This window comes from Drosophila sulfurigaster, chromosome 3 (genome assembly GCF_023558435.1).
Source record: "Drosophila sulfurigaster albostrigata strain 15112-1811.04 chromosome 3, ASM2355843v2, whole genome shotgun sequence".
In the NCBI taxonomy this organism is placed as follows: domain Eukaryota; kingdom Metazoa; phylum Arthropoda; class Insecta; order Diptera; family Drosophilidae; genus Drosophila; species Drosophila sulfurigaster.
This window is the reverse complement of record NC_084883.1, coordinates 31098376-31110905: the sequence shown is the minus strand read 5'-3', so window position 1 is coordinate 31110905 and position 12530 is coordinate 31098376. Positions and strand designations below refer to the sequence as shown.

Below are 12530 nucleotides of genomic sequence, written 5' to 3'. Positions count from 1 at the left end.
AACGTTTTGGTTCGCAATACTGGCCAGGGATCCATTGCTGTGAGTTGCTATAAATTATTTATAGTTAAATTAACGACACAACTTTGCTAAATATGCTTTAGCGTTCATTAGATTACTTCCCTATTAATATTTATTTCTGAAACAATAAATACACTTGATTCCATAAGTTGATATTATTACAACTAGGTTGTCTATCGATATTGTGCTTAACGATAAGATATCGAAAGCACACAACGGCGCGCTGTTCAAACTTACAATGGGATGCAATGGACACGAACAGTATGATCGAATTTTTGCACGTGGCTTTTAGCAGAGATTATAACGCACTTGATGAATTGCGAGCCACAATAAAACACTCTCAGCTTTGGCTTAACTACAATTAAAAAGTTTATTTGATTGCGTGCAGACACAATTGTTTTTTTCTGCTGTAATCTGTGTTTTTATCTAAATGCAAATAAAGATGGCAGAGTTTTCGTGTGTGTGTGTGAATGTGTGTAGGTGTGTACTATGTATTATAATATGTTTACGTATATGTATGTAGGTATGTATAAAATGCAAGATAAAAATCTTTATAACAAAAGCAAAACAAACAAAAAACAATTCAACGATTCGTATTTTACACAAATGTGAGAGAGTATAATGATGCTGCTGCCCTATCTGATTCTGAGCTCTAGTGTAGGATATATGGTATTTATAAGTATTATATAATCGTATTGTATTGTATGCATAGATAAGAAATGGGCTATGATATAAATTCACGCACTGCGCTCCAGTTCCGAGATGAGCTCGCTCGTAAATTATATAGACAGGCCAAGCAAGGTGTTAAGATCAGGCCAGGTAAACTATTTCACATATCTCACACTGAGAACGAGATGAATGGATAGCGATAATGATGTTGATGCTGATAATGATCATGATAATGAAGAGACACTAAGTCTTAGATACACTTTACATAAAATCCTAAGCATAATTTTTTCATTTTCATTTTTGTTGTTATTGTTATCTTTATCAAAAAAGTTGCTCGTGGACACGCTCAGACTTTGGTGTGTTTAAAGCCCATCTAAATTGTAATGCTGTCTGCAGCCGGGTCAGGTCAGCAGGAGCATTTGTTCTTCGCCTCTGCGCCCGCTTCGCCGGCAGTGCTCAGATTGAATTTCTCCTCATCATTTGCATCGGCAGCTATCAGTTTGTCATTGATGAGTATCTAAAGGGAATAACAGAGGATTAGTTGAATGCACCTTACATAGATATGGGGATTATCTACTTACTTTATTCACCAAGGCACGAGCGGCTTCGTCGATGTTGATGTTCTCTTTGGCGGAAGTCTCAAACCAGCCGGCAAAGCCATTCTCCCGCACATATTCATCCATTCGCTCCGGCTGCGTCACAATGCCCTGTTTCTCCTGATCGCACTGTTGAATAGATTTAGTTGTATGAATTGTTAATTATTCAGTTGCTATATACAGGCACCCTTATAAAATTGTAAATTGTAAATATCAAATTAAATCTTATACAAATATTGAATTTCAAAGAAGTGTCTAATGTTTGTAATTATTCTTATTATACTATTATTACTAACTTTTTATCTAAAATATTATTTTTTCGAGGACTAAAAAGAATGTTTAATTAAATTTGGTATTTATAGCTAATTGAATTTTGTAATTTTGATTTTGAGTAAACCTAAATTATGTTTCCATTTCGGAATCGGAACACTCGTTGAATAACAAAAAAATGCACTTAGAAAACATTTTTTATAACAATATATTATGTTATTATCTATTTTATTCATATTTTATAGCACTTTTCATTTGGAATATTTTATTTTAAATACTTTCTATTCTATCCAGCATATTTTGAATCCCACTTTGAATAGCTGAGTATAATCTATGAATAATTGTCTTAAATTCTCAGCAATATTACATTTAAGTTTTTGTTTTCCAAGCGAAGATTGTATATTTAAGAGTGGATACACTAAATTAAAAAGTTTGTTAAATAATACTAACTATTCTATTAGATACTCATGACATCAGAAATCCTAATTTAGTATACTAAAATCTTGTTACACGAGAAGAGTCTAACAATCATTTCAGCTCTGAAAATTTTCCGAAAAGTTTTCGTAATTTATCTATTTATTATTATTAGTAATATCACAACTGACAATGAAGTCTGCGATCTTTTTAGTAAAGTGTTGGGAGTACTCACTTTATTGGCCAGCAATATGCAGGGTATGGGACTGCCGTCGGGCAGCTGCACCTTGGAGTCCAGATCCTCCTTCCACTTGCTGACACAATCAAAAGTGCCGCTGCGCGTCACATCGAAGACAATGAAGGCACCGACCGCCTCCTTGTAGTAGACACGGGTCATGTTGCCGAAGCGCTCCTGGCCAGCGATATCCCAGAGCTGCAGTCGCACTATCGTATTGGCATCCCAGTGCAGCACCTTGAGGGCAAAATCAACGCCAATGGTGGCACGATAGTTCTGGCTAAAGAACTGATGCACATAGCGCTTGATGAACGATGTTTTGCCCGTTCCCAGCTCACCGATGACTAGAATCTTGTAGAGATGTTCGCGCTTCTCGCTGCTGGGCGACATGATGGTCTGCAAAAAGCAAAAAAGGTGAACAAAGATTGCGATTGAGTTAAACAGTTGTCAACAGTTGAATGACACACACACACACCCACCCACATTTAGAGAGGGGAAGGGAAAGGGGGACTTAAATGCTACAATAGACGAGGGCAAACGCAACACTTTTGCGGCTTCAGCTGCAGCTGCAAACTGCGATTTAGTGGCGACACTTTACCGGTTCCATTTCCTGTGCCATGGTCAAATCACCAAAGGCCGGCATAGGTTTGCCCACCCTCTGCTCCTTCTGCTCCTCCGCTGCCGCCTCCTCGTCGTCTGAGCGTGAATCGTCCTCGTTGTAATCACTCGCAACCGATTGATATCGCAACGTTTCACGCCTTCCCTCGATGCTGTCGTGATCACTCAACGCAAACTGCTGCTGGGCAAAGCTCAGGCGACGCAAACTGGAATCGCTCGTCTCCTCGTTCGAGCTGGGCTGCTGTGAGGCGGCAGCTGCGAGCGCCGCTTCGTAGGCGTCAGCGGCGGGACCGCGCACAGCGCTGCCAACGGCAAAGCGCACCTGAGGTGCTGAGCTGTGCGGACTGTGAGGCGAAGGCGAGCGCGCGATGTGTTGACCCGCACTCTCGGCTAGCGAAACGTTGTCTGTGCTGCGGCTGGACTCCTCGACGTCGCTGAGACTGACCACAACGATTGTGGAGCTGGGTGGCGGTGGCGGAGGTGGATATGTGGGTGGCAGTGGCTCTGGGCTTGGAGGCGTCGCTGGCGACGTCACTGGCTGCTCTAGGCTGGCCGTTGTTGGGCCGTCGAATGTAGTTAGGGGTCTAAAGAGTCGATGTCCGCGTTGCTGTTGCTGCTGTTGCATCAATTCGTGGCGACTCTGCTTGCGCACTGCTCCGCTGCTGGCTGACGACTGAATGTTGGCACGACTTGGCTTCGCCGGTGCTCGCTCACGCGGCGGCGTATCTCGCTTGCTCTCGGTGATAACGATTTTCTCCTCCAAGAGAGGCAGTGTGTGTTGTTGCTGTTGCTGTTGCTGCTGTTGCTGTTGTTGCTGTTGTTGTGCTGTGGTCTGCGCTGCTTTGAGCTTCTTCTTGGCAACTGGCTCTTTGGACACCTTGGCCACAATTAGCTTTGTGGTGCGACTGCTGCCAGTTGTGGATTGTGTCGTTGTCGTTGTTGTGCTTGTTGCTTTGTCGCCTCCAGTTGCAACAGCAATTGTTGTCGCTGTTGTCGCTGTTGCTGCTGCTGTCGTTGGTGTCAGGTAATCCGTTGTCGTCTCGCTGACTGCGCCTCTGCTTTGGCTCTGGCTTTTGCTTTTGCTCTTCGGTTTGCCTTTGACCGTCTCCACTTTCTTGCCACTTATGGTTATCTGCAGCGTGCTGCTGCTGGGCGATGGTAATGTGTTGCCTCCCCTTCCCCCTCCTCCTCCACTCACACCTCCACCTAAAATCTCTCTGCTGCTGCTTCTCACACTAATGTCATCGCTGGTCGCTATGCTGTGTGGACGCACTTTGCTTTTCTTCAGACTGCCGAGCAGCAAACGCCGTGTCAAACTCTTCTTTTTCTGACCCGCCTTGATGCCACTGTCGGTGCTTATGTCCCCAATGCTGGTCACGTCCTCAGCTCCACTACCAACCGGTTGCTGCTCCTGCTCCTTCTTGGGCGTCTTCGACTTGGACAGACTGCGAAAGGCGGCCGAGAAGCGGGAACGTGTCTTGACCTTTGACTGCGTTGCCTCCAGTTCATCCGCTGTCGATGCGCCAGCTTCTGTGGCAGTTGCTTCCTCTGCTCCAGCTTCCGATCTCACTGCCTTGACTGCTGCATCAGCTCCGGCTCTGCCTTTAACTGCTGCTGTTGCTTCCGCTTCTGATGTTGCCTCTTTCGCTTTACTCGCTTTGCTTTTGCCTTTTTTTGGTTCCGCGTTTGGCATATTTTGCGGGCGGCAGGGAAGGGATGAGGGACTATAACTAAATCGTATCCAGGTCTAATCCTGGCCCCGTCTCTCGAGTCTCGAGTCGCGAGGTGACCGAAACGCGCGCTCAACAAACGCGCACTGAAATGCTCAAATCTTCACGCTTGGGTTTATATCAATTTTTGCGCCACGCCTCAGGCCACACGCCTCCCCCGCACCCCCACTGCGGTTGAGCCCCAAAATGGTTTTCAATTACAACACACACACACACAAAATTTTTGCAAAACGCAGTTTGGGTCGCTTACCAACACTGTCCGCGCTGCACTTGCGAAATATTGTTGCATTGAGCGTCGTGAGACAACTGCTCTGAGATCCAAAGTGGAATGTGGCCGAAGCAACGCTTATCAATCGTTTTAACTGATCTTGGACACAAGTATAAAGCTTTTGCTTGATACCAAATACTAAAAACTAAAGATTATTTGCCAGACATTTGTCATTAGGCTCAAGGGCGTCGCAATTGCAACTGCAATTGATCACCGTTGACATCGTCATCAATTGCAGCCCAATGAGGCGCGACATCTGGGGCTGGACATCATCATCGACGTGTTGATGTTGGCTATGCTTGACCTGTGCCTGCAATTGGCTCCAGTTTTAATGCCACTCACATTGGCTTCCAAACCCATTGAGGCAGCAAAAAATGCATGACACGCACTTCGCTGGCTTCCTTCGAGTGACGAGGATTTGCGCCAGCTAAAGTCAAAGAATCATCATTTACATATGGGTGTTGTGGGTGCTTGACTCGCGGACTGAATGACGGACTGAATGACGGACTGAATGACGGACTGTTTAAGTGGTTGAATACACTGAGAGAAATAGACACTGTCATATGAAACAAGTACAAAAACTGGCAATTAATTAACGAACTACTTTTAGTTGCAATGATTAATTGAGATTCAAATAAATCGAATGCAATAATATTTCTATTTATTTACCATAAATTAAAAACAGTTCAAGCATGTGAAATTAATTCTATAATTTTGTGGTCTAGATTTAAATTTAAATGTGTTATGTATTCCATTTCCCACGCTTATTTGTTGTACTAAAATTTTTGTTCTTAAATTATGATTTTTGTATTACTATAAAAAAATTGACTTCTTCTCATTTAAGACCATTTACTTTCTCTCTGTGTTGTTAACTATTTGTCTCGTTTGTCTTTACCTAGTGCCAGCCAAGAGTCACACAAAGTCAAGATAGAATTACGTTTATTACAAAACGTGGTAAGCCACAATAAAGACATATCGCCTACGAGTATATGAAATTACACACACACACACATACATACAATACAAAACAACACACTACTTGGTATGTAAATGGGTTACGGGGGTTCGCTTGGGGCATGCGGAAGTCCCATCTGAGCTCTGATGTCATGTCAATGTCTCTCATGTCTCACGTAACCCTCGACTGATAAGATCAATTTTTAGAGTAATCGAACCACAACACAATTCCAATTTAAATAGAACACAACAAATCAAACAGATCTATGACAGTCGCTGCGGTTCTCAGTTCTCAATTGATCAGATTGTTTATTACAATTTGAAGAATGCATTATCTAGTTTTTTACATCATACAACTTGTCACCTCATTTTACCTATAATTAATATAATCATGGGAATTAAGTTTCACACAAATGTAATCCAAAAATTACCTAAAGTTTTCTACATTTATTTAGTTAAACTTTTAAGTTTTTCGATGTTTTCATTAAATATAAATCTTCAAAAAACAAAATAATCAAAATAAAAAATATAAAATTTCATTGTGTGTAATTATTCAAAGGTATTCATTATTGTACTAATTTCATTATTATAATATTCTCCATCCATTTGCTGTTGATTTCTTTTAATCATTTCCATTCCTTCCATAATAATTCTGAATATTTCCTATCAACAAATTTAAAAACTACTTTAAGCCTTTAAACACTGAAACTAATCCCCACAAAGCACATTCACAACGTATTGAAAAGCGCTTTAAGGACGTTTTTGAGGACACCGCGTCTGACCAGAATGCCATAAAAGCGAAAACATTAGAAATTCACTTTCGACGAAACCAGAAAGTCTTTTGTGCCGCAAATGTTTGCACGCAATCGACAAAAGCGGAGCGAGATAAACATGGAGAATGGGAGGGAGGAAAGCAGTCAGCAGGAAGCCCGGGCAAAGGATACTTAGCAGCAAGGGGCATGCAAAGGAATTCCACTCTTAAGCGTTGCAATTACCAACCGACCTCAATCCTAAACAAAAGCCACACGGATCCACATGGGGCGTTGATGTGTATCGCATTAGGGAGGCAAAAGAACGAATGTGGCATTAGAAAATAAGTTTACAGAGTTCTCAGTGCACTAGACGTAACAATAAACAAACTTTGCAATCTCTTGGCTTAAACGTATTTTTGTTTTTCGGTTTCCCCACAATTGTTCCACATTGCTCTCTCTCTCTCTTGCCAAACTGCACTTTGATTGCTTTGTTTTGCATGCACGTTCGTTGCACGCCAGCCACGTGCCTTTTGGCGCCTCTGGGCGTCAGAAGGTAACAATCAAAGGGGCGTGGCCTTGCAACAATGAATTTGCACAAACAATCTGTAATACGCCCCACACAAATTGCAAAGCAAAACGTGCGAGTTGAAGCCCGAAAAATCTATTTTCTAAAATGGCGCCCATGAAAGTATGCAACACTTTGGCAGCAAACTGAGGCAGCCCGCGAAAGTATGCAATACTTTTTTGCACGTTTCAAGTGAACTTTTCGCTTCATGCAGATTACGAGAGAAATATTTACAGATAGGAAATTTAATTTGTTGAATTATAGAATTATTAACGAATTAAATTAAAATATTTAAAAAATGAATAAGAAACTGAATATTTAAAGCCCTTAAAGCCTTGCATAAATTTATTAGAAATTCAAATTTTATTAATATTCATACTGAAGAAGCGTGACAACAGACAATTTCGCATATATTCATATCAAATCGCAACTAAATACAATTTCTCTAACTTTTTAATAGAAATTTAAAATTTAAAAATAACATTCAGTAATGATTTTGGCCAGTCATTTAAATTAATTATTAAGTAAACGCGTGAATATATTTATATTAATGTAAACTCAATTTCCAATTGACGACAACAATTCTAATTAACAAGAATATTCAATCTTCCAATCTGTGAAAATTGTGTAAAATCTTTAGCTACATATATGGTATGAATCAATCACAAGTTCTGGTTGACAGAACATATAGATCTGTAACTCGAAACTCGCAGATTGTCTGCGACCTTTAAGTTGATACGCAAATGGCATCAGCCAGATACTCGGTATCTTATCCAAGCAGCTATCAAATGCGCATTGTTAATACATTTATTATGCATAAACTATTCAGAGTGAAACGTAGCTGAGATACTTCGAAAACGTGACCTTGCCAATTGGGGGTGAAGTGGGGGCGAAAACGATGATTTATTAAGTTAAGATCGTAATAATGATATTTGTGCGCAGCTGGTGGCAGCTTTGCGTGATGATTATTGAAATGGAAGTGCATTTCATTTGATTGTTAGCTAGTTTCGGTTTATCAACTGCAGCTCACAAGTCACAATGTAATCGCCAACTAAATATAAAACGCAACAACAACAACAACAACTGCACAAAGTGCATTGGCATGAGGGCGACGATGCGAACCGAGAGATTAAGTAAGAGAGAAAGAGAAATGTCCAAATGAGAAGATTGGAAATACTTGTAAATAAAATGTATTCATATACTCACGATTACTCAATGAATTGTGAACACTCTCAACTATCGCTTGTATATGTCATATATAATATAAAGTTATCTTATCTCTAACTTGGCAATGTCGAGTCATCGCTTCGCAGTGATTAGATTGTCCTTAGCCAGTCGGAATTTGTGCAGTGTGCATCTATACCTGGACTATGATTCACATAGTTGGCAATTTTAATTGCTCGCTTTAATTAAGCTATGGCTTCGCTGTGGGGTTCTTCAGAGTCCCACACACACACAGAGAGACTTTCGCTTTTCCACCACATAATTGACCCGAAAACGTGACGTGAAACGTTGTGGAAACGGTAGCAAAGTGGCCATTGAGGCGGCGACTCGGACCATGTTCGTTCCCATAATAACAAAGCATATCTAACTAGCAATCGTTTAAGTATCGGAACACACCCACCCACGCACACTCACACACACACAAACAGACGACGCACACCCAGTCAACCACAATGAGACGACAACTTGACAAACAGCCAGCGAGCAAACTCTTGGCCCCTTACTTACTATATGTTATATCCGAAAGCATATCGAGAGTGAAATTCCATTCCATCCATAGCACGTGGTCTCGCTGAAGGTCTGTCTGTCTGTCCGTCCGTTTGTCTGTCCGTCCGTCTGTCTGTCCCCATGTCTGCCTTTATGGCCTATAGTTTATATCGTTGTGTTTATAAGGTCTGGGTCTCGAATGGGAAATTGGATTTCATTTCCTCTTAAATGACTCTGATACTGCTGCAAATTCCATAAATATTCTTTTAAGTATGACATAAGCTACCATAAGATTGAATAAACTCAATATAAACTAGAAATCAAGAGTGCACATGTGGGGTATACACGACTACCTTATACGCTGTAAATTACATGTGTTGAGTCTTTAAATTTGTTTATTTTACAGGCAAATTTATCTTATGTCTCATATTTTTTTTTAAGAAATTTATGATCTAATTTCCACCTTGGTTATACCCTTTAAATAGTTGCATAGTACTTAAACATTCCAATACTTATTGGTTTTTCCTATCGGGGTTTTTTTTTTGTCGCCAGCTATAAAATGCAACTAAATGCCACTTCACCATAATTTTAATTATTTTACATTGCATTTTTGCAGCTGTTCCATTTCCACATTTCCCTTATATGAGGTTCAGCTCATTTGTTGAGCTTCAACAAGCTTTTTCAGGTTTTGACCGTGACTTAAAAGTAAAAAACTGTTACCCAACCGTGTTTCGAAGACTTAGTAACAAAACAATAATAACAACAAACTTGTAACAATGACAATAATTGTATCTGATGAGGGCAGGTTTTGCCCTTTAGTTATTGGGGCAACAACACAACAACCACAGGCAAAGTATGGCTAAGTAAAAGACGAGGAGGAAATGGAATTGTTTGAGGCAGCAATATGCGTTTTATTGCTAAACTTGGTTTATACGCGTATATTGTTTGATGTTTTATGCTGTTTACACAACATTAACATTCAGCGAGGGCTGTTGCATATGTTTAAAAACAATTCAATTATGGAATATATGGAGCGCTTGAATTATTTATACTGTTTTTATTAAATTCATTTAAATTAATTCTTTTATTGAATTTAGAAGATGACAATAATGTCATCTTCGATTAAGTTTAAATTGTTATCAAACAAGTAAGAAAGCTACAGTCGAGTGTACTCGATTGTGAGATACCCGCCACCCATTTTGAATAAAAGCAATATATTTTGCGGTACTATTCTCAAAATATACCAAATATATTGCAAAAATACTAAAAATATACCAAATGGTATATGTGGTATATCGATATAGTACCGCATTCAAAATATACCATAGACGGCACAATATACCAGATTGTCAGCCAAAGCAACTAAGACCCCTAGTAAGTAGGCGTTTTTGCCCATACAAAAGTATTTCTTTAATAACTCCGACAATTTTTATCTGATCGCAACCAAATTTTCAGGAATCATAACTACTGTAGTTATTATTATACATACCAAAATTTTTAACTCTAGCTTTAAATTACGCTTGTTATTCGATTTTTTTGATTTGCGGGGGCGGAAGTGGGCGTGGCAAAAATTTGAAACAAACTTGATCTGCGTGCAAACATAACAAATGCTGTCGAAAAAAAATTATAGCTCTATCTCTTATAGTCTCTGAGATCTAGGTGTTCATACGGACGGACGGACAGACGGACAGACACACAGACGGACAGACGGACATGGCTAGATCGTCTCGGCTGTTGACGCTGATCAAGAATATATATACTTTATAGGGTCGGAGATGTCTCCTTCTACCTGTTACATACATTTCCTGTCGGCACAAAGTTATAATACCCTTCTACCCTATGGGTAGCGGGTATAAAAATGTATAAGTCTTTATTGATAGAATTTAAGTTCTCATGAAATTTATAAACTTGGGAGAAAAAAAACTTGATTTTCACTTGTTTTTAAATTTTCATTAAACTTATTTTCAAGATTTGTTCATGATTTATCATGAAATTTTGTGAATTTTTGCCTCTATCGAATATGTTTATTGCATCTTTTCTTAATTTTAATTAAACTTGTTTTTCCTTTGGTGAACAGATTTTCATATTTATATAAAAATTACTGCTTTGAACCAAAATGAAGTTGCATCAACCTATGGAGCAGCCCTCGCTTGCCTTAGGCACAGATGTTTGTACATTTATATCGCTCTGTGTCTGTGTTTGCTTAGCCGCAGTGACCTGCAGGCATACTCACCCCGTTATAGAGATAGCCATTGTTGCGATTGATATCCATGGTGCGTACCGCAGGCATATCCGCTGTTTGCTGGAGCGCCTCGACGGCGCTGAGATCGATTTGTGGCTTCCGCTCTGCGTATGAAGGAGTCGCACTACGCAACGAGTAGTGCGGTGAGGATTCGACTATCAGTTGTTGCACTTTCTCCTGCTGTTGCTGTTGTCGTCGTGCTAGAAGCGGCGACTCTTTGGCGCTGAGGGTGCCCAAGGAACCGACGTTCAACGGCTGATGCTTGTGTTCCACTGGCCACGTGTCGTTAGCTTTGAAGTTAACGGTATCGTTGACTTTGCACTGACAACCCAGGCAAGCACAGCTGTTCTCAATGCTACTGTCACTATTTACCGCATCAAGGTGAGTGACCGACTTGGACTTCTCCACAGACGCTAGTTGGCCGTGCTCTGCCAAAGAATCGCAAAGGTTGCGGCGTCCAGCTGAGGATGAGACAACGCTGCAGCGTATAACGCTGGTTGCCATGCAGCGAGCGAGCGGGCGCCTGGAAAGCTGGCTGCTCCTCTTGGGTGTGGGGAACAGTTGTGCCTTGGGGGTGGGGTGTAAGAGGGTGAGAACAGTTGATGCGTGTGTTATTGCTCTTTAGACTTTGACAAATAGTCCGGGCTATTGTTGATATGTTTTTATCACACACTTCGCTTCTCTTGTCTTCTGCTTCCAGTCAAGGTCATTCGCACGCGCTTTATCTACATATGCTCGCACGCTTGTGTGCGTATGTGTGTGTGTGGCTGATTGGCAAGTGTTTTGTTTAACTAATGCCAGAGCAATGCTGTTTCTTTTATTCACATTACGCTCTCCTCGCGCACTTTCAGGGACAGCAACATGTGGTTGGTTGCTGCTTGTCGAAACACAATCGAAAAATGTTCTATCGCCCGTCTCTCTCACTCTCCCTCTCCTATATGGCGCTTTATTTAAACGGTAATTAAAGCGCTTGCACTTGAACCTTTGCAGCGTTGTCGCGTACTTATCACAAATTGCATTCAATTTTTATTGCAATTGGGAATTTGAGGGAAAAGGTTATCGTTTCTTTTAATGCGATTTTGAGGTTTATTGAACTCACGATTTTTTGGCCAATTGCTGCACTTTTGACCAAATGTCAACAGTAAACTGGTTTTATAGAAGTGGAGCAACAAATTAAGCGACAAACTGTTTAGCATTCACTTCAACACACATACAAACACACGTAGATTACATAAGGTTTTATTGTATTAATTGTTGTTATCGTTGTTGTTGCTCCTTGACGTTAATATCGTATCACGAAAATTAAATTCACACACGTACAAAGAGAGAAACACGCAAAAACAACGCTCGCTTTATTTTACATGAGCGGGAGCAATAACAAACACAAAATACACGACCGCAACACGTCCACACGCCGTTGCATTCAATTGTGAACTGAACGAAAGCTTACAACTGAGAGCTTTGCAGTCAGCGAAACGGTTATGCTGCC

At 40.7% G+C, this 12530-nt stretch overlaps 1 protein-coding gene across 2 annotated transcripts; it reads right to left on the bottom strand.

The window, feature by feature from the left end:
• Window positions 1-363: 363 nt before the first annotated feature.
• On the bottom strand, window positions 364-12463 carry LOC133845172 (ras-related protein Rab-32). 2 transcript variants are annotated; one of them, XM_062279541.1, is made up of 4 exons: window positions 11033-12463; window positions 2203-2598; window positions 1269-1412; window positions 364-1204 (listed from the first exon to the last, which is right to left on the bottom strand). In XM_062279541.1, the coding sequence occupies exons 1-4, from the start codon at window positions 11543-11545 to the stop codon at window positions 1094-1096; spliced, it is 1164 nt and encodes a 387-aa protein (XP_062135525.1). In that variant the 5' UTR covers window positions 11546-12463; the 3' UTR covers window positions 364-1093. The 2 variants fall into 2 exon arrangements, with proteins under 2 accessions (XP_062135525.1, XP_062135524.1); XM_062279540.1 differs by lacking the exon at window positions 11033-12463 and adding an exon at window positions 2801-4613.
• Between the last annotated feature and the right edge of the window lie 67 nt (window positions 12464-12530).

Coding starts and splice junctions, on each gene's coding strand:
- LOC133845172 (XM_062279540.1), bottom strand. CDS start 4,513: ATGCCAAACGCGGAACCAAAAAAAGGCAAAAGCAAAGCGAGTAAAGCG. Junction 2,599..2,800: donor TGGCACAGGAAATGGAACCG/GTAAAGTGTCGC, acceptor TGCTTTTTGCAG/ACCATCATGTCGCCCAGCAG. Junction 1,413..2,202: donor GCATATTGCTGGCCAATAAA/GTGAGTACTCCC, acceptor TCTATTCAACAG/TGCGATCAGGAGAAACAGGG.